This window comes from Chelon labrosus, assembly GCF_963514085.1.
Source record: "Chelon labrosus genome assembly, chromosome: 20".
NCBI lineage: Eukaryota > Metazoa > Chordata > Actinopteri > Mugiliformes > Mugilidae > Chelon > Chelon labrosus.
The window spans coordinates 241956-265000 of record NC_140353.1 but is presented as its reverse complement, the minus strand read 5'-3'; the positions used below and the strand labels follow the sequence as shown (position 1 = coordinate 265000).

The following is a 23045-nucleotide window of genomic DNA, read 5'->3' as shown; positions in this document are numbered from 1 at the left end:
CCCGTCTCCCCCCCCGTCTCCCCTCGTCTCCCCCCGTCTCCCCCCTCGTCTCCCCCCTCGTCTCCCCCCGTCTCCCCCGGTGTCTCTGCAGGCATTCAGCCTCAATCCTCATGATTTATGGAGACTCACAGCCTGGTCAGCGTGGACAGATTTGATTCTGCTGCAGCTTCTCTCTGGACTCAGACGACTCACTCACTCATTATTTTAATGTTTATTTTATTATTTTAATCTTTTGTCTTTTGTCTCTGTGTCTTCTGTCTGTCCCACGCTTGGATAAAGACAAACAAAGCTGAAGTCAAAGTGATCAAAGACGTTTAAATGAATCGTTTTTAATTAAATAAGATGAATTCAGTGGCTGTATTTACAGGAGGATCCATAATAACATGATGTCTCTCTGTCAACCTCCAACGACGGCAGATGATGAAAAAGACAAAATGATCTGAGCAGAAAACTGAAGACATGAAGTCGAGAGACTGAACAGACTCTGGATGTTTATTTTATTTAAGTTGTTATAGTTTTATATTTATTCATCATTTAATTCTCTTCTTTATATTTAATGACCCCATAAATTAAATTCTTCATGTTGTGTTTGTTGGACAACGTCGTTGCTCCTGAGACGTGATTTGTTGCTCTTTAATATTCTGACCTGTGATTGGCTCGTAGCTCCTGAAGCTCCGCCTCCAGCCGCCGTCTGTCCTCCACAGCTCTGTCTCTCTCCCTCTGCAGCCTCAGCAGCTCCTCCTGATGACACCAGACACATGTCAATTACACCACATATCCCAGAACGCATTTCACCAAAGACGCTGCTGATAGCTGTGCCACCTGTCAATCAACCAATCAATCAACCAATCAACCAATCAACCAATCACAGACCCCGGTGAAGCAGAGCTCGTGGTGGTCGTGTGTTTGTTCTGTAACGAGCCGTGAACAGAGATCAAGCGCTGGATCTCAGTGAGAGCGTCTGATCAAATAAAGGATTAATTAACTAATTGACTAATTAACGAACATGAGTGTCGACTCACTTCATAACGAGGTGTTGGAGTGTTGCTGCTTTAATAACAGCAGCGTATCACTACGCTCACACTCCAGGTGCATTCTGGGAATCAGACGCTTCAGAGAACATCTCCAGGAGAAATGTTGTTGCACGAATTATTATTAATTTAATTATTAAATCAGTATTTATCCTCCAGGTCCAGGTCCAGGTCCAGGTGAGTATCAGGCCATTACCAGACTCTAGTCTTGTGACCTTCAGGGCTGTAATCAGCTGAAGACTTGGAGGAAGTCCAGATGTCTTTGTCTCAGCTTTAACTCAACCAGATGTTTTATAAAAGGAAAGTTGTTCTGGAGTCTCTCTGCTGGGAACCGATTCTGCACCAGCAAACATCTGACGGGCCAATCAGATCGTTCAGAAGACTATCCAGCTGATGCAGACGTATTTTATTTTCTCATCATGAAATAGACTCTGAGAAGAACTGAGTTTGGACATATGAAGAGTTTTATAATCCACCTGGACAGTCCTCCAACCAGTCAGAGACATTTAAACTAATCACATGACGTCTACGGCTACTGTTACTCTTCTGTCCATCACCACATTAAGCCCCGCCCACACGATCTGATTGGTTCAGCAGATTTTACAGGAGCAGAATCAGTTCCCAACAGAGAGACTCCAGACAAACGTCCCTGGTCAGAGGACGTTGGTTTGACGTCGGTCCATCCTGAAGGACTGCTGCTGTCTGGGGTTCCTCAGGGTTTCATGTTCGTCCCACTTCTGTTTCCTTCAGTTTCGTCTGTGTTAATAATTTCATTCCTCAAGTAAAACTCAGTTGAATCTCAGACAGAAACACGCTGCTGCTGGTTTTCTATCGAGTCTAAAATAACAACATGGCCGTCCTCCTCCTCCTGCAGGGATCGAACCAGGACGCTGCCTCTCATCGAGTCTTTGGACGAACTGTGTGGAGGTCGACTCCAGCAGAGATTACAGGCCGACCCTGACCTCCTCCTCCTCCTCCTCCTCCTCCTCTATGCTAATTACAGCCCTCAAGGTCTGAGAGTTTAAAGTGAGACATCAAAAGAGAAACCAAACCCAGAGTCAATATGTGTCTTCTCCAGCCGGGCCGGACGAGAACCTTCAAACGAGCTCCGACTTATTAATCAGAATAATTTCCAAATGAGGCGACGAGCGGCGGCAGCGACGGAGAGATGACCTTTAACATGAGGAGTTAAGGTCAACCAGAGGGGGAGGAGGAGAAAATGAGACGAGTCTTTAATTAGTGGAGAGGAGGAACAGGACAGGAGGTGGACGAGGAGGTGGGAGGGGGGGGGGGGGGGGGGGGGGGGGAGAGAGAGAGAGAGAGAGAGAAGGTGAGGGTGAATGAAAGAAAAGGGCTTTGACCTTTAACATGAAGAGTGAAGGTCAACAAAAGGATACGGAGGTGAGGAAGAGGATGACGGGGGAGGACAGGAGGGGGAGCTTTAATTATCACAGAGGAGGAGGAGGAAGAGGAGGAGGAAGAGGAATAGGAGGAGGAGGAGGAGGTAGAGGAAGAGGAAGAGGAGGAGGAGGAAGAGGTAGAGGAAGAGGAAGAGGAGGAGGAGGAAGAGGAGGAGGAGGAGGAGGAAGAGGAAGAGGAAGAGGAGGAGGGAGAGGAATAGGAGGAGGAAGAGGAGGAAGAGGAGGAAGAGGAGGAGGAAGAGGAGGAGGGAGAGGAATAGGAGGAGGAGGAGGAGGAAGAGGAGGAGGAGGAGAAGGAGGAGGAGGATTTTCCCATGATTCATTTCACCATCTGTTCTTCCTCTAGAGAAGAACCAAACAACATTAAAACATTAAGACTTTACCTCGTTCACCACCGGCCGTCGCTCCTGGACCAGGTCATGCTCCAGCAGTTTACACTGAGGACAGAGACATCAGCTGTTAGTGATCAGCTGTTAGTGATCAGCTGTTAGTGATCAGCTGTTAGTGATCAGCTGTTAGTGATACTTCTGAGTCAAACTTGTCTTCCTGTCTGAGTTTGTTTGTTTGTTTGTTTGTTTTGACTGACAGCTCAGGTCATGTGACCAGCTTCCTGTCTGTCCTCTGTAGTTTAAAGCAGACGCTGCTCGTTGTCTCTGATGTGGAGACGTCAGGAGGTTTGATGTGAGGACTGAACCGTCACCGACACTGAAGGATCAATGACTGAGCTGCTGATCATCACTTTTGTTCGGCGTTAACTAAACCATAACGTTGAACCCTTTCCTCTGACCCCATGGACTCCAGCGGTTTGTGTCGACTCAGTAAAACTCGTCCTTTAAAGGAATCAAACCCACAACCCTCCAGGTGAGTGGTAACAAGCTGTAATAACTTGTAATTACCTGATATTAACTCAATAAGAAGTTGCCATATGAGCCGGCCGGGGAGAGAGAGCGGTGGAGAGAGGTAGGCGGCAACTGAATGCACTCAGGAACGGCCCTCCCCCTCTTTTCTAATATTTCCCAGAAGCCCCGGCTGCAGGGCGAGATAATCCCTGAGAGATGAGGAGAGGGAGCGAGGGATCGGCGAGCGGCGGGGGGGAGGAGAGGAATCCTCCAGCGTGGAGTGCTCTCTCTATTCTTCTTCTCCTCCGAGGATTACAGCAGCATTTGAAACATATTTCAGCGCGGCGCTGCAGCAGAGTGAGGGCGGGATTAAGGTGTTACCGTGGAGGGGTGGTGTTAGCGACGAGGGGCGGGGAGTTAAAAGATGGCGACGCGCCGATATTGGTGGGGGTTAGAGGCAGTAGGCCGGCTGATGCCGATTCCACGGTGAGTTATGTGGGGTTAATGGAAGCTGTGGAGAGGGGGTGGAGGGCGGGGTCATGGGCCACGGGGGCGGAGCCAGGAAAAGTCAAGGTTTACTCCACATCTATAGGTTCATTAACCAGCTACAACTAAAAGTACAGCTCTATGAGTACAGGCGCATCACGACACTGGTTGTTACAGGTCGTTATAGGAAGTTACAGGGTGTTAACGGGATGTTACAGGGTATTAACAGGACGTTACAGGGCGTTACAGGGTGTTAACGGGATGTTACAGGAAGTTACAGGGTGTTAACGGGATGTTACAGGACGTTACAGGGTGTTAACGGGACGTTACAGGGTGTTAACGGGATGTTACAGGACGTTACAGGGTGTTAATGGGATGTTACAGGGCGTTACAGGGTGTTAACGGGAAGTTACAGGCTGTTAACAGGATGTTACAGGATGTTACAGGGTGTTACAGGAAGTTACAGGGTGTTAACGGGATGTTACAGGGCGTTACAGGGTGTTACAGGGCGTTACAGGGTATTACAGGGTGTTACAGGGTGTTAACGGGACGTTAACGGGATGTTACAGGGTGTTTCAGGAAGTTACAGGGTGTTAACGGGATGTTACAGGAAGTTACAGGGTGTTAACGGGATGTTACAGGGCGTTACAGGGTGTTAACGGGAAGTTACAGGCTGTTTACAGGGTGTTAACGGGATGTTACAGGGTGTTACAGGAAGTTACAGGGTGTTAACGGGATGTTACAGGAAGTTACAGGGTGTTAACGGGATGTTACAGGGCGTTACAGGGTGTTACAGGGTGTTACAGGAAGTTACAGGGTGTTAACGGGACGTTAACGGGATGTTACAGGGTGTTACAGGAAGTTACAGGGTGTTAACGGGATGTTACAGGAAGTTACAGGGTGTTAACGGGATGTTACAGGTTGTTACAGGGTGTTAACGGGATGTTAACGGGATGTTACAGGAAGTTACAGGGTGTTAACGGGATGTTAACGGGATGTTACAGGGTGTTAACGGGATGTTAACGGGATGTTACAGGATGTTACAGGGTGTTAACGGGATGTTAACGGGATGTTACAGGATGTTACAGGGTGTTAACGGGATGTTACAGGAAGTTACAGGGTGTTAACGGGAAGTTACAGGGTGTTAACGGGATGTTACAGGGTGTTAACGGGATGTTACAGGTTGTTACAGGAAGTTACAGGGTGTTAACGGGATGTTACAGGGTGTTAACGGGATGTTACAGGTTGTTACAGGAAGTTACAGGGTGTTAACGGGATGTTACAGGTTGTTACAGAAGTTACAGGGTGTTAACGGGATGTTACAGGGTGTTAACGGGATGTTACAGGGTGTTAACGGGATGTTACAGGTTGTTACAGGAAGTTACAGGGTGTTAACGGGAAGTTACAGGGTGTTAACGGGATGTTACAGGTTGTTACAGGAAGTTACAGGGTGTTAACGGGATGTTACAGGTTGTTACAGAAGTTACAGGGTGTTAACGGGATGTTACAGGGTGTTACAGGAAGTTACAGGGTGTTAACGAGACGTTAACGGGATGTTACAGGTTGTTACAGAAGTTACAGGGTGTTAACGGGAAGTTACAGGGTGTTACAGGAAGTTACAGGGTGTTAACGGGATGTTACAGGTTGTTACAGGGTGTTAACGGGATGTTAACGGGATGCTACAGGATGTTACAGGACGTTACAGGGTGTTAACGGGATGTTACAGGATGTTACAGGGTGTTAACGGGATGTTACAGGAAGTTACAGGGTGTTAACGGGACGTTAACGGGATGTTACAGGGTGTTAACGGGATGTTACAGGTTGTTACAGGGTGTTAACGGGATGTTACAGGAAGTTACAGGATGTTACAGGGTGTTAACGGGACGTTACAGGGTGTTAACGGGATGTTACAGGTTGTTACAGGGTGTTAACGGGATGTTACAGGACGTTACAGGACGTTACAGGACGTTACAGGATGTTACAGGATGTTACAGGATGTTACAGGATGTTATGGGACGTTACAGGATGTTACAGGATGTTATGGGACGTTAGAGGACGTTTGGTGGGGCAAACTCATGGAGACAGTTACTTGAGGCTCCTCCCACTCTTCCACCTGATCAGGTGTATCAACATCAGAGCGTCTCTACATCCACCACGTCTCCTTCCAGCCTCCTTCACATGTCGACTGTAGCATCTCTTCATCACTTCACTTCTTCACTTCTTCATCATCCAGTCATCCTGCTGGCCTGACTCTAGTTGCCATGGTTACCAACTGTGCTGCTGCAGATCCGTTTCCATGGCGACGGCAGCCTGTCAGTCACAGTGAGGGAACAGATGAAGGCTTCTGATCTGATTCACATCAGGAGGAGGCGGAGTCTCTGAGGCAGTGAGCTGCCGCATGGCATGCTGGGAGCCCCCCCACCTCACCCTTAGATCACCCCCCCGTCATCCTCCATCAGTCAGACTTCTCATCTCTTTTCATTTCTACTTTCTCAGCCCCCCTCCCCCCCCCCCCCACATCCTCCCACAGAGAGCGGTATATGAATCCAGATGAATTGTGGGTAATAAATCCAGCACTCTGCAGGTTTTGGTAATAAACTCTGTGAAGTGAACTTCGATAATAATCAGCCTCCAGAAGAGAGAGGGAACCAATCTGGATTTTCTTCTTCAAACTTTAAACTTTTTAATCAGACGGAGAATCAGCTCAACTTCTTGATTATTTACTGAGAGTTTATCGTCATCTGATGATCACATGACTCCACACGGACCTTCGACCAAAAGGCTTTGGACCAATCAGAGCGTGAGGATCCCGGGACGCAGTCGTCTATGTTGTTCAGTTTGTTTAGTCATGATCAGAGGATGGATCAGAAATATATCAGCTGATCAGCTTTCACATTATGACGTCACAGATCACTGGCCTCCGACCCCCAACCAGCCCCCACCAGCCCTCAACCAGCCCCCACCAGTCCTCAACCAGCCCCAACCAGCCCCCACCAGCCCCCACCAGCCCTCAACCAGCCCCCACCAGTCCTCAACCAGCCCTCAACCAGCCCCCACCAGTCCTCAACCAGCCCCAACCAGCCCCCACCAGCCCTCAACCAGCCCCCACCAGTCCTCAACCAGCCCCCACCAGCCCCCACCTCAGACTCAGAGACACTCGTCAGGGTCGTCAGGTGGAGACGGGTCTCTTGTTTTTATTTAATCAAGCTGGTTCCCAGAGCTGAGCCCGGCTGGGGGGTCTGGGTTCTGATCCGGGTCAGACTCCTCCACCCATCACAAACCAGAGGACAGGTGACTCACCTTGGCCACGGATTCGTCCCTCTCCTCCATCACTGCCTTCATCTCCTGAGCCGTGATGTCATGGCGTCGTTGGCGCGCCAAACGTAGACGCTGGACCAGAACCGAGCCGAACTGCTGGACTTCCTGGGCCGAGTCAGCATCGCAGATGCAGCGAAGCAGCTCGTCCACATCCTGAAGGTCACAAACATGGAGAGGTGATCAGAACCAGGAACCAGGAACCAGGTGGTGGATCAGATCTGAACCAGGAACCAGGAACCAGGTGGTGGATCAGATCTGAACCAGGAACCAGGTGATGGATCAGATCTGAACCAGGAACCAGGAACCAGGAACCAGGTGGTGGATCAGATCTGAACCAGGAACCAGGTGATGGATCAGATCTGAACCAGGAACCAGGAACCAGGTGATGGATCAGATCTGAACCAGGAACCAGGTGGTGGATCAGATCTGAACCAGGAACCAGGAACCAGGTGATGAATCAGATCTGAACCAGGAACCAGGTGATGGATCAGATCTGAACCAGGAACCAGGTGGTGGATCAGATCTGAACCAGGAACCAGGAACCAAGTGATGAATCAGATCTAAACCAGGAACCAGGTGATGGATCAGATCAGAACCAGGAACTAGGTGGTGGATCAGATCTGAACCAGGAACCAGGAACCAAGTGATGGATCAGATCTGAACCAGGAACCAGGTGGTGGATCAGATCTGAACCAGGAACCAGGTGATGGATCAGATCTGAACCAGGAACCAGGAACCAAGTGATGGATCAGATCTGAACCAGGAACCAGGTGGTGGATCAGATCTGAACCAGGAACCAGGTGATGGATCAGATCTGAACCAGGAACCAGGAACCAGGTGGTGGATCAGATCTGGACCCGTAACCAGGTGGTGGATCAGATCTGGACCTGTAACCAGGAACCAGGGGGTGATGTACCGTGTCAGAGTTGTCCAGGTCCACGTCCTCCGACCTGAAGACACAGACAGGAAGTGAAGGTCAGTGACGGAAGCTGATCTGTGTTTTCTTTAGTTTTTGCTTTTCTTTTTTTTCCCTGTTTGTCTTTTATTAAAGATTAAAAATATATATTCACCAGTTCACAGACTTCAGTTCATCTTTCGTTCTCTTTTTTATTCATGTAAACGTTTAGTTGAGCTCCAGCTGCTAGCTAGCAGCGAGCTAACCCTGTGACTTCCTAGCTAACCGTTAGCGTAGACAGCTAGCGCCTAAAAATGTTTAAAAAATATTTTAAAAATGTTTTTGAAAACTAAAGTGGAAGACGAATGTTGATTTGTAATGTCACAGAGTGTTCTTTGATTCATTTATTTATTGGTATCTACAGCTGAAGACAGAATCCAGCAGCTACAGGCTGACAGCGTGGAGTTCTATAAAGAGTCCAGGTAGAATGAAGCAGGTGTGAATCTAGCAGATAAAGATGTGTGAGGAGAGGAGGACGAGTCGAGGCCTGAAGGAGCGAGTGCAGGTCCTCGACTCGTCTTCCTGCCGCTGACCAAATTAAAGTTGGACCAGAGCTGAGATGACCCGAGCGCCGCTGCAGCAGCTGTGCAGTAATTTCCTCCTGAGCTCCCTGAAGTCCATCTGAAACTGTGGGTCTAATTGTGTGATGGCGTCCGAGTCGGCGGCGGGCTGGTGGACGTGCAGCTGGTAACTAGCTGATCCTCTGCCTCCACTGGGAAGCTCTTTTCATTTAGCTGCTGCTGTTTTGCTGTAATAAACTGTAATAAGGTGGCCGAGGCGGCTGCGCTCTGCAGGGAACAGCAGGTAATGAAAGACCGGCCGCCTCCAATAAAGCTCCTCTAACACCCTGCTTACAGCCCATCCAGCCCGGCTCAGCCCGGCTCGGCTCGGCTCGCCGCTCCGCCGTCATTAACACCCCCACACACCTCCACTCGGCAGAAAGACGCCGCTGGCAGCCATTAGTGGGATCAGCTGATCCAGGAGAGAATAAACCGCTGAAAAGTTTCACATGAATTCATCAGAGCTGCAGAAACGTCGAGAAACTTTAACTCTGTCAGAACCCTGAGACTAAACCAGAACTACAAAGATCCTGTCCCCTGAACGCACCATCACACACACTGGTCCCGGTTCTCACCAGGTCTGGATCGGTTCTAACGGGTCGGATCCTTAGAGAGGAGGACCAACACCTGATCGGGGTCCTCCTGATCTCTGAATCAAACTCAGCTCAGAACACTGGACCTGTTGCCACGGAGACCAGACTCTGGCTGTGGGACAGGAAGTGGGACGAGGCTGAACCGGGTCTAGACTGATTCATGTGACCACCACAGAAACTGAACCAGCTCCTGGTTTAACGTTAAATATCACTAATTAATATTCATGAGCGTTTTCAGTATCTTCATCAAGTTTCTGCAAACGTCAGATTTTTTGTTTTTAGCAGTAAAAAAAAAAAAAATGGTTTGAACGCGTTCAATGTTCCTTTTATAAAACCAATTAATAAACCAGTTCATTAATTAACCGACCAACAAATGAATAAACTAATCAATTAATAAATCCAGGAATGATTATGAAACGAAACGTCGGCTGATTTTGTTTGAAGAATAAAATGTGGATAAAAAGAAAAACCTACACACACACACACACGCACACGCACACGCACACTGAGTCCTGACAGATGGAACATGCTCCTCCATATTCTGTCCCTCATAAAGACTGTGGCCTCCAATATCAATTACCCTCTCATCCTGGGGGGTGAGGATGGGGGGGGGGGGGGGGGGGGGGGTATCTCTAATTAGATTTTCTGGTCTATTTGGCTGCTCCTTGAGGAGAAAGAGCTCATTTCACAGCCGTTAACAAGACTGAGGAGGTTATAATGAAGAGGAGGAGGAGGAGGAGGAGGAGGAGGAGGAAGAGGAGGAGGAGGAGGAAGAGGAGGAGGAGGAGGAGGAGGAGGAGGAGGAGGTAAAGATCCTCCTCAGAGGAAACAAACTGAGACTGTTTATAAACAAATAAACAAACAAACAAACAAACAAACAAACAACCCTGCTGCCTCTGTAGAAACACTTTAACCAGTCACCTGATACGTGACCACATGTTATAATAATAATAATAATAATAATAATAATAATAATTACTGAGCAGCTTCCTGGAGACGACGAGCCAGAGTCAGAGCCTCATCTCTCTCCTGATTGGCCAACAGCAGACGTGACATCACAGCCTGGTCTCTGTCCTTCTGAGCTGCCAGCACCTCCTCTAACACCACTGAGGAGGAGGAGGAGGAGGAGGAGGATGGAGGAGGATGGAGGAGGGAGGAGGAGGATGGAGGATGGAGGATGGAGGAGGAGGAGGAGGAGGGGGAGGATGGAGGAGGAGGAGGAGGAGGAGGAGGAGAGGGAGGATGGAGGAGGAGGAGGAGGAGGAGGAGGAGGTGTTAGTTGTGTCTCAGACGTTTGTTTCGTTTCCATATCAGAACAAAAAGAAGATGAAACTAAAACTCTGCAGCTTCTTTAATAAAATCAGTGAATGAAGAGTTTGAGATGTTGAGATGAGTCTCAGACGAGTTTATCAGCTGATTAATTAAATGAGTTCATTGGTTGATGGACAGCTCCTCATCACAGACCTGGTTCCTCTGAGGATGAAGCTTCCAGGGTTCAGGTCTAATCTGAGTCTTTGTCTCTAAAATAAATCAGATCTTATCATGTGAGAGTCTTTCCATCTGGTTCCAACATCTGGATCATGTCTCCAAGTCAACCAGCAGCTGTTGATGGTTCTGATCCAGCGGTAGGTAGAGATCCATTAGAGACAGCAGCTGCTACAATATTCTACTGACCACATGATGGCGCTGCTGATTTACAGACACACAAACTGAGATCAGATCTCAAGTGCTGGCTGGGGACGCATGTGGAGACACATTTATATTAAGACCAGGTAGATGGACAGGTGAGACCAGGTGAGACCAGGTGAGACCAGGTGGATGGACAGGTGAGACCAGGTGAGACCAGGTGGATGACCAGGTGGATGGACAGGTGAGACCAGGTGAGACCAGGTGAGACCAGGTGAGACCAGGTGCTGATGTGAGGTCTGAACGAGGCCTGAGAACGACTCAGCTGATCAAACAGTTGTTTCTATTAAACTCAGTTTTCTGATCGTTCCACCTCAGACAGGAAGAGGAACATGTCTTCTCCTGGTTGGTGTGTGCTGAGGATTCTTGTGGAGGGAGTGTTAGTGGTTCTCTGATAATCCATCTGGATTAAACTGTTTAATAGCAACACACGGCGCTGAATCAACACAGATCGCTGGTTAAACTCACACAAACACACATTGTTCTGTTAAACCAACACCGGCCTCGTTAACCGCCACCTCGTTACCGCGCTGTTGTTCTAATTACTGTGTGCAGGAAAAAGATTCAAATATTGGACGAGTCGACGTCGGATCAGAGCTGATTAAGAGGAGAGTAAACTGTTTCATAAACCCCCCCCCCCCCCCCCCCTCACCTGCAGCTCTCCCCCAGTCCCGGGCCTCCCTCTGCTCCTCCCTCAGCTCCTCCTCCACCTCCCTGCTCTGCAGCTCCTTCTCTTTCTGGACCAGCTGCTCCTGAAGCTGAAACACAGACTCTGGTTCTTTAGAACCGGCTCGGCTCGGCTCGGCTCGGCCCGGTTCTGTTTGTCGTACATGAGGACGTTTACCTTGACGTTGATCTCTCTCAGAGCGTCCAGCTCCTTCAGCAGCAGAGAGACGTTCTTGTCTCGGTCCAGAGTCGATGCTGAGATGAGACGAGGACTGAGGAGACATGTGATGAAACAATCAGCTGATGACTAACTGGTCTTTAATTATTTAATCCTTCCTGAACATCCAGGCTGCAGCTCCTTCATAAAGATGAACCAGAGATGATTAGTTTTAACGTCTCTGATTGGTTGGAGGACCGTCCAGGTGATGCAGGTATTTTATTCTCTGGATCAGAACCAAGATAAGTTCATAAATATAGAAACAAGACAAGAAAATCTAAAATAAAATAAAAAGGAGTAAACGAACAGTACAGAAAATATTTACAGACGCTGAACCAGTTTGGTGAAAGACGACGGCGCTCCAGCTGTGAAGCCGAGTTTGTCTTTGTATCAGTGAATAAAGTGTTGATGGCCCAGGATGAGGACGAGGACGGGGACGGGGACGAGGACGGTGGGTCGGTGGCTCTGGGTGCGTTTCATTCAGTCACCTGTGTGTAGTCAGGTCAGGTGTTCTAACGTGGGGTCGCGGCCTCACATTATCAGATATGAGGAGCAGGAGCAGGTTTAATAAGCAGCGCCTGATGTTCTCCTGTAATTCTCTCATATCACCTTAAAGGTCAGGCTGCTTCTTAGCGTAATAAAGCGGGTAAATAAGACACTGTCTTCTGTAATTGACTGTTTCTGACTTTATAATCAACCTGCTGCCTTTACTAGCCGTCTATTTCCGTCTCGCCCTCCAACGCGCCGGCTAATCAAATCAAATCTAAATTGAATCGCTCACATTTCTCTCAGTGATGCAACTCATCCTCTAATTTATTAGAAAATGCATCAAAAGAGACAAAAGAAACAGAAAAAACAGAGAATTAGAGAATCTAAAGAAAGCTGAGAGTTTAATGAAAAGCAATAAACTTTTTAATAAATGTCAGCGCGGAGAGGCTCTAAACATATCACATCATATCACATTAATCCTCCCAGAGAGGAGCCCGGGAGGAATCTATAGCTCTGGAACACCTGTCACCTCCACCACCCTCTCACCTGTCTCCACCAGGGACCAGGTGTCTTCTGACCGAGGGACTACCTGGACCTCTGGACGCTCCACCCTCGTCTCTGCAGCTCTCTGCCCGAGGAGAGGGGCCTCTGCTGGGGAACCGGTCCTCCTCCATTGTCCCCACACCTCCTGGTGTCCTGGAGGACGGAGGGGAGACAGGAGGAGAGACAGACCTCCTCTGGAGGAGGGGGGAGACAGGAGGAGGAGAGACAGACCTCCTGTAAGACGGAGGGGAGGGGGAGCACGGGATGGACAGATCCTGGAGGAGGTGAGGAGCTGAAAGAGAGAGAGATGGAAATAAAATGAGATGATGATGATGATGATGATGATGATGATGATGATGATGATGATGATGATACCTTGTGTCCAGGTGTTCTCTGTGTCTTTGGTTCCTGGTCTGTAAACAACATCAGAAACAATGTGAAGTAACTCCGCCTCTTTGTTTATCTATTAGTTTAGTTATAGTTTATTTATAGTACATAGTTGACCATCAGAGGTGAGGACAGGTGAGGACAGGTGAGGACATGTGAGGACAGGTGAGGACAGGTGAGGACATGTGAGGACAGGTGAGGACAGGCGAGGACAGGTGAGGACAGGTGAGGACATGTGAGGACAGGTGAGGACATGTGAGGATAGGCGAGGACAGGTGAGGACAGGTGAGGACATGTGAGGACAGGTGAGGACAGGTGAGGACATGTGAGGACAGGTGAGGATAGGCGAGGACAGGTGAGGACAGGTGAGGACATGTGAGGACAGGTGAGGACAGGTGAGTTGTGTGATCGGCTGATGAACAGGTAACTCCTCCTACCTGTCAGGTGAAGGTAGACGCTGTCGTAGCTCCACGTTCACTCTGGGATTAGCTGGGAAGAGACAAGACACCGTTACACATCCACCTGTCTCTCTGTCCACCTGTCTGTCTCTCTGTCCTCATCAGAGCCACCTCCTCATTAAAGACCGTTAACGTCTCGATAACTAAGCGACCAATCAGAGAGCAGCGGCTCAGGTGTGATTACAACAGTTTCAGGCTTCACCCTCAGCTACAACCACAGACCTGATCCTAGACCTGATCCTGGTTCTAGACCTGATCCTGGTTCTAGACCTGATCCTGATCCTAGACCTGATCCTGGTTCTAGACCTGATCCTGGTTCTAGACCTGATCCTGATCCTAGACCTGATCCTGGTTCTAGACCTGATCCTGATCCTAGACCTGATCCTGGTTCTGGTTCTGGTTCTGGTTGTGAGACAGTGAATTACAGTTATTACAGAATCATTTCTTCACTTTGAAACTTTTCTCATTTCCTGTGGTCCTGTTCCTCCTCCCCCGTCCTCCCCCGTCCTCCCCCGTCCTCCCCCCTGTCTCTGATCTCCTTGTGGACTCAGAGCTAATTGAGCGCGGCGTCTCTCCTTATTATTCATGTACAATTACAGATGTGATAAAGTCTTAAATCCTTCTAAATGACCGTTCATGCCTCGCGCTGCCTTTGAAGTCTCGTCAAAGATGAAGAAATCTGCAGAAAAGAGGGAGAACGCCGAGGCCAATCAGAGGCCCAATCTACGGGAGCCAATGAGGAGAGGAGGGGGGAGGAGGGGGGGGGGCAGTCCCCCCTCCTCCCCCATTCTTCTTCATGTAATATAAACTGAAGTCCATTAATTTTTTAAGCTGTATTTAATACATTTTGAGCAGAAAGTTTGGAGCGGTGAGCGTCGGGTGTTCCAGCTGACTGCATGAATATTAATGACGGTGTTATGATGATTAAAGAGGCTTCAGCTCAAATCCAACACAATCCGCCTGTGATCTGCCCCGCCGCCGCCTCCACGCCGCCGCCGCCACGCCGCCGCCTCCGCCACGCACATGAATTTAGATGTGGACATTAAGGAGACGATGTACAGAGGACACACATGTATATTCATAGGACAGGAAACATCAATCAGCTGATCACTACCATCAACGCCCTGGTTCTCTGTCTCCACGGCGACCATGGACAAGACGGAGACAGAACCTCCGGGCTGACATCTGTCCACTTCTGTGAGGAAACGTCGACATGAACCATCAACCCTGGCTCCACGGTTCAGACGTGTCCCCGCGGTTCAGACGTGTCCTCACGGTTCAGATGTCTCCTCACGGTTCAGATGTCTCCTCACGGTTCAGACGTGTCCTCACGGTTCAGACGTGTCCCCGCGGTTCAGACGTGTCCTCACGGTTCAGATGTCTCCTCACGGTTCAGACGTGTCCCCACGGTTCAGACGTGTCCTCACGGTTCAGATGTCTCCTCACGGTTCAGACGTGTCCCCACGGTTCAGACGTGTCCTCACGGTTCAGACGTGTCCTCACGGTTCAGATGTCTCCTCACGGTTCAGACGTGTCCTCACGGTTCAGACGTGTCCTCACGGTTCAGATGTCTCCTCACGGTTCAGACGTGTCCTCACGGTTCAGACGTCTCCTCGCGGTTCAGACGTGTCCTCACGGTTCAGATGTCTCCTCACGGTTCAGACGTGTCCTCACGGTTCAGATGTCTCCTCACGGTTCAGACGTGTCCTCACGGTTCAGACGTGTCCTCACGGTTCAGATGTCTCCTCACGGTTCAGATGTCTCCTCACGGTTCAGACGTCTCCTCACGGTTCAGACGTGTCCTCGCGGTTCAGATGTGTCCCTGGTGTCAAACTAAACTTGTCCCTCACATTCCTGCATCAGCTCCCTCAGTCTGTTCAAACAAACCAGAGTCTTCAGGCCTCATCTAACAATACACTGAGTGTGTGTGTGTGTGTGTGGGGGGGGGGGACCACCCACTCTGCAGATGAAACACTGGTCACATGATGTCTCCACTCATTCAGTGTCAGAGTCCATCGTCCTTTGTCTCCTGTCTCCACATTAATCCACTGACCACAGGGTGCGTTTGATTTATTCTCTCGTCTTAGTTCAGACACTTTAATGAAGACATGCAAGGACCAGGACCAGGACCAGGACCAGGGCCGTCTACTGCAAGTGCAGACTGATCCTGGGGTCTGGACCAGGACCAGGACCAGGATCAGTGAAGGACTGAGAGCAGACACGGCTTTCTTCTTCTTTGTTGATTTCTGTTGAATCTGACCAGGTTCATTCTGGACCATCGTCCCAGCCTCCATCTTGTTTCTGATAAAACACGAACCAGTCTTCCTGTTCCTCCTGCTCCTCCTCCTCCTGCTCCTCCTCCTCCTCCTCTTCCTCCTCAGGTCACTCCTGCCATCTGCTGGTCATTCTCCTCCTCTCTCTCCAGCTTCATGACGTCTTTCAGTCATTTATTATTATTATATCATTTATTTCCTTTTCTAAACTTTAACGTTAAACTCTGAAGTCACAACGAGCTCAGATGAATAAATGAATATTAATATTTGTTACAGGTGGAGTTATCTTCCTCCACAGGAAGCGCTGCCACCACAGAAGAAGAACTAAACAAACAAAGACACATATGGGTGTGACGTGCATCCTGCTGCCAGCTGCACCAAGAATACTGTTTCATATGAGAGAGTGATCAGAGCCAGAGACGCCAGCAGATGACGGATTATCACAAGGCCCACTGGGGGGGTGGAGGGTGGAGGTGCGGGTGGGGGTGATGAATTAATTAAAAACTACTGCTGCTGTTTCTTCTTCTCCTGTCATTGAAGTATCAACCATCTACGGCTGGATAAATATCTGGAAACACATCGTTTAATAAAAACAGGAAATAATCTGGCCAAGAAATCAGAATCAGGCTCCTTCAAAATAAAACTCTGACCTAACACAAGAGCTCCTCCAAAATAAAACTCTGACCTAACACAAGAGCTCCTCCAAAATAACACTCTGGCCTAACACAAGAGCTCCTCCAAAATAAAACTCTGACCTAACACAAGAGCTCCTCCAAAATAAAACTCTGGCCTAACACAAGAGCTCCTCCAAAATAAAACTCTGACCTAACACAAGAGCTCCTCCAAAATAAAACTCTGACCAAGAAATCAGAATCAGGCTCCTCCAAAATAAAACTCTGACCAAGAAATCAGAATCAGGCTCCTTCAGAATAAAACTCTGACCTAACACAAGAGCTCCTCCAAAATAAAACTCTGACCAAGAAATCAGAATCAGGCTCCTCCAAAATAAAACTCTGACCAAGAAATCAGAATCAGGCTCCTTCAGAATAAAACTCTGACCTAACACAAGAGCTCCTCCAAAATAAAACTCTGGCCTAACACAAGAGCTCCTCCAAAATAAAACTCTGACTTGTGTGTAAAGACTGAAGCTGTTTGACCCCAGCGTTAGCACCGAGGCACTTTCAAAATAAAACTCAATCTGACCTCTGTATTAACACAGTAGCTCCTTCAAAATAAAACTCAGGCCATGGTCTTCTGTTTCCCATGTGAGGTGGAGGTAAAGTGGCGGTTGCCGTGGTAACCACTGATCTCCAGCAGCCTTCATCCAGACTCAGCTTCACGTCTGATAAAGTCAGAGTCCAAATATACCGACGTCCTCGAGACGCGTTTACTCAGCAGATTACTGAGGACGCCAGGATGGAGGACACGTCCTCAGAGGACAGAGACACTTCAGACGAACTAACACGAGCCAGGATTTAATCTGGTGATTAACACTCGTCTCCGTCTCTGATTATGATCTTTATTGATTATTATTTAATGATCTTTAGAACAGGTGTAGCAGGAGGACGTGTTGGTGTGGAGCTCCACCCACTGGACAAACTGACTCATTACACTCCACCCTGATCAGCTGATCACAGGGATGTACTGACATGTAAACAGACAGGAAGTAGAGACGTGTGTTTACCTCTGTACATGTCCACCAGCGAGTCCCTGAGCTCCTTGCTGGGCGTCCATGAGGACAGACCGGTCTCGCCTGGACTCTCTGATCTGGTTCCTCTGGAAGATAAAACCAGGATCAGACCTGGATCAGGATCAGCTGCGTTAAAAGAGTCTTTCGTATCGAGTCACAGAATCACACAGACACCACCTCAGCACGCCGACTGGTCCGACTGGTTCAGGTTCAGGTTCCAGTCAGACCAGGCTCAGTCACATGGTCACATGACCCGAGGTCACATGATGCCTGCAGCTTATTGGCTGTTTAATCTGTTCCACGACAGGACCCGGGGTTCACCACACACCGTTCTACTGTTCTACTCTCAACCAGAACCTGGTCCAGTACAGAACCTGGTCCAGTACCAGCGCAGGTGTGAGTTCAGACTTTTATTTTAGTCTCTTGTTTCTGGGTCGACAGACAGAACCTTGACCATGTAACTGGGTCAGAGTCCAGATACATGGACCCGACTGTGACTCTGGGTTCTGACTCACACGTTAAACCTTGACGATAGAAAACAGATGACTACTTCTCTCTGACTAAGGACCGACGGCTGAGGAGGACGGAGGCGTGTCTTACTCCAGTTGCTGCTGCAGCTCACTGATCTTCTTCTTGGCTCTCTGTAAAGCAAACTGAACGTCCACCGCTCTGCTGGACGCCATCAACACTCCTTCACCTCCGTCAAACCTCCCCTGACGTCTCCATAGCAACCACCACACTTTACACCACTTCCTGGTCACACGAGGTGAGCTGAGCAGTGATTGGCTGAAGGCCAGAGACTCTGGTGAAATATTAATGAGCTGCCAGGATCAGGTGACCCGGGTTTTTAACAACTGACCAAGCGGCTGCTCTGATTGGCCGGTTTGACTCTTAAAGAAGACACCGCGCAGACACACATATTTGATCAGTTCTGTTTATTGGTCAGTGACTTAATCGATGAAGATGTCCTCATGTCTCCAGTGTCTCTGCGTCCTGCAGCAGTTTGTCCAGCAGGGCGACGTCCACCCGGTGTTTCATCACAAACTGTCCGTCCAGGTGGAACACAGGTATGTCCCACCTGTACCTGTCCCACCACACCCTGTTCTCTGGAAGACTGATGTCCACCTGCTGCAGGACAAACTGGAGGACACACAGAGACGCTTGTTACTAGGACACAGTCACCATGACGACCGACATACCATCCTGTAAACATCTATCGGGAGTCTCACCCTGTGTTTGAACGGCAGCAGCTGTTCTTTAGCTTCATCACACAGAGGACACGGATCCTACAGAGAGACACTCCTCATGTAATCTGATTATATATGAGGACGTAATCTGATTATGTATGAGGACGTAGTCTGATTATATATGAGGACGTAGTCTGATCTGATTATATATGAGGACGTAATCTGATTATATATGAGGACGTAATCTGATTATGTATGAGGACGTAGTCTGATTATGTATGAGGACGTAGTCTGATTATGTATGAGGACGTAATCTGATTATATATGAGGACGTAGTCTGATCTGATTATGTATGAGGACGTAATCTGATTATGTATGAGGACGTAATCTGATTATGTATGAGGACGTAATCTGATTATATATGAGGACGTAGTCTGATTATATATGAGGACGTAGTCTGATTATGTATGAGGACGTAATCTGATTATATATGAGGACGTAGTCTGATTATATATGAGGACGTAGTCTGATCTGATTATATATGAGGACGTAATCTGATTATATATGAGGACGTAGTCTGATTATATATGAGGACGTAATCTGATTATATATGAGGACGTAGTCTGATTATATATGAGGACGTAATCTGATTATGTATGAGGACGTAGTCTGATTATATATGAGGACGTAGTCTGATTATATATGAGGACGTAGTCTGATTATATATGAGGACGTAGTCTGATCTGATTATATATGAGGACGTAATCTGATTATGTATGAGGACGTAATCTGATTATATATGAGGACGTAATCTGATTATATATGAGGACGTAATCTGATTATATATGAGGACGTAATCTGATTATGTATGAGGACGTAGTCTGATTATATATGAGGACGTAGTCTGATCTGATTATATATGAGGACGTAATCTGATTATATATGAGGACGTAGTCTGATTATATATGAGGACGTAGTCTGATCTGATTATATATGAGGACGTAATCTGATTATGTATGAGGACGTAATCTGATTATGTATGAGGACGTAATCTGATTATATATGAGGACGTAATCTGATTATGTATGAGGACGTAATCTGATTATGTATGAGGACGTAATCTGATTATGTGTGACATCCAGTGAATTATTGATCAGCTGGAGTCTGAGGACGTTACCTTGGTGAACAGAGTCAGAGTCGGCAACGTTTTGGTAGAAAACAGTCGGAGGAGCTGCAGAGCTGCAGGTCGACTCTTCAGAACAAACATCTGAGAACAAAACACACACTGTTACCAACCAATCAGAGGACAGGGTCTGAGGGCAGGGCCAGACAGACGACCAATCAGAGGGCAGGGCCAGACAGACAGACGACCAATCAGAGGGCAGGGCCAGACAGACGACCAATCAGAGGGCACGGCCAGACAGACGACCAATCAGAGAGCAGGGCCAGACAGACAGACGACCAATCAGAGAGCAGGGCCAGACAGACGACCAATCAGAGAGCAGGGCCAGACAGACAGACGACCAATCAGAGGGCAGGGCCAGACAGACGACCAATCAGAGAGCAGGGCCAGACAGACGACCAATCAGAGAGCAGGGCCAGACAGACGACCAATCAGAGAGCAGGGCCAGACAGACAGACGACCAATCAGAGGGCAGGGCCAGACAGACGACCAATCAGAGAGCAGGGCCAGACAGACGACCAATCAGAGAGCAGGGCCAGACAGACGACCAATCAGAGAGCAGGGCCAGACAGACGACCAATCAGAGAGCAGGGCCAGACAGACAGACGACCAATCAGAGAGCAGGGCCAGACAGACAGACGACCAATCAGGGGGACGATCAATCAGCAGTGAAAGGTGGGGTTTCAATAGGTGCGTTCGACTTCATCAGAGAACGTCTAATATGGGGAGAAGTTCCACTCTCACTGAACTTCCGGGTTCTGAACTGTTGCAGTTCCACTCTGGTTCCATATGAGGGCGCTCTCAGGACGAGTGCAGAATGAATGGCGGTCTATGGAGCAGTACCCCTCAAAATCCACTTTTCTCAGGATATAATTTTTTGTGCAGTAATTTGAATATTGAATTTGAAAGGAGATGCAAATAAATGACACATTGCTGGGTGTTAGATTTTTTAGAGTCACTTATTTTGCTTTAAAAAGTATTTTAAAATGTCAATGACGTCATACACATCGTACGACCAGATACTGCTTTACGGCAATCCTTCAGTCACTGCTTTGGTGCTTTCGCGCTCTGCACTTTCTTTTCTCTGAGGCATGGACAACACAGCTGACACGGGTAAATAATCGTGCTAGAAGAGTTTCTGTTTCGTTGTTTTAAAAGACCGGGCCGAAAAAAAAAAAACTTGGGTGAAAAAGTCCGCCTTAACATTCTGGTCCCGCTTCGGATGCCACGATGCCGTCAAGCGGGATCTGGTCGTAATCAGTCCTTCACTGACCAATCAGCGTTCATTAGCACAATGCTAGCGTGTTATGGGCAACAACAACTCAACCTGTAAGAAAACGAAAGGACATAAGTTCTCGTTCATTCAACTTTTGACCTATAACCCATGTTGAACTTGCAAAACCTACAATCAAATCTGAGATTTCTCAACGACAATCGGGTGAAAGAGACACATTTAGCCGTTTAGCTCCATAGAGTCCCATTCATGTTGCACTCATGGCGATCGCCCCCAGTGGAAATCTGGTGGAACTGCAACCACAATTCGTTACAATGGGACTTAATAGAGAGTGGGAAGGCTCTCCGTAGACCGGCTCTGACTTCATGCAGATCTGACTTGACGTGATGCATGCTGGGTAGTTCATGCTCATAGACCTCGAATATGATTGGTTAAAATGAACTTGTTCTACCCAGCATGCATCATGTCAAGTCAAGTCAGAACACGCCTAATATCAAATCCACATGAATTGTGGGTAAAAATTTCATCTCCTGGTTTCCTTCTGAAGACAGGACAGACCAATCACAGACGACCAATCACAGACGACCAATCACAGACTCTGGTCCTGAGGTGAATCGAAGCCAGAACCAGACAGAAACCAGAACCCGGTTCAATCAACTAATCAATCTGATTAATTAATGAAGTTTTAACTTTCATTCAGTTTAGAAAGAAAATCTACTGTTTGACATTTGAGCGTCTATAAATCATTCATCTGTTGTTTTCTGTCATATTTAAATGTTCAGATACTTTAATTTAATAACTAAACGAATTAGTTCAACTGTAAATCAAATCACAACACCGGAAGCTTTTCACAATAAAAGCTTCTGTACTGTAAACACGTTTTATTTCCGCCTCAGTAAATCACTGGCAGCTGTTAGCTATCAGGTTAGCTGCTAACATGTTAGCTGCTAACATGCTAGCTGCTAACATGTTAGCTGCTAACCTGATAGCTATGCTCTTAGCTACCTTCTTTATGTAGAGTCTATGCTGTTAGCCTGTTAGCTGTTAGCTGTTAGCTGTTAGCTGTTAGCTTACAGCTCTACAGTACCGTCACCGGTTCTACAACCAACAACCGCCTCTAAACTCACCGAGTATCGCCGTCCCGTCCCGGTTCCGTCCCGGAGAAACACACGCTTCAGTCCTTTGGTTCCGGTTCTTTAAGGTTCTGTTTGTTTTTAAGTTTCAAACTAAGTTTGAAGCCGAAAGAGAAACAACACAAACTCAGTCACTTCTTCTTCTACTGCTTCCGTCCTTCTTCTTCTTCGGTTGAAAATAAGTTGACTGACGGCTGCTTCCCGCCACCTGTCGTACCGGAGGGAGACGTCTGGAACTCTTTCAGGACGAAGTAAATCAGGTTCTATTATTAACTTTATTATGAATTAATTTAAGAATTAACACATTTTCAGGAAGGCTGGAGACAGGGAACATCTGAATCAGTGGAGAGGAGGACTCATGAACACCTTCTCCACCAGATACGACTCAGTGTGACTGATGACTCTCTGGACTTTTGATTTTCTTGCACATTTGCACATGGTTGTTTGGTTATTGGTTGTAAATCACATTTCATTGCAATTTAATTTAATTTTTAATATTAACTCATTTTTAATATTCACTTATCTTGTAATTCTTGTAAATATTATGTATAGATTTGTATTTAGATCTATTTTTTATTGTTGATTTTAGCTTTTTGTTATATTTTATGTATGGTGTTGGTGAAATTTCCCAGTTTGGGATTAAAAAAGAAACTATCTATCTATTTTTATAATATTCATTCATTCATCTTGTGTAAC

General features: G+C 47.6%; 1 protein-coding gene across 1 annotated transcript in view; it reads right to left on the bottom strand.

Annotated features, from left to right (window-relative positions):
• The window catches only part of mipol1 (mirror-image polydactyly 1), a 26435-nt gene extending 3928 nt beyond the window's left edge, over positions 1-22507 (bottom strand). The window contains 12 exon segments of the mRNA XM_084568566.1: positions 647-741; positions 2836-2889; positions 7078-7248; positions 8012-8045; positions 10183-10309; positions 11542-11647; positions 11734-11827; positions 12808-13096; positions 13180-13217; positions 13629-13680; positions 17607-17698; positions 22344-22507. Of these exon segments, the coding sequence (XP_084424692.1) occupies positions 647-741; positions 2836-2889; positions 7078-7248; positions 8012-8045; positions 10183-10309; positions 11542-11647; positions 11734-11827; positions 12808-13096; positions 13180-13217; positions 13629-13680; positions 17607-17616 (1070 nt within the window). The 5' untranslated portion in view covers positions 17617-17698; positions 22344-22507.
• Between the last annotated feature and the right edge of the window lie 538 nt (positions 22508-23045).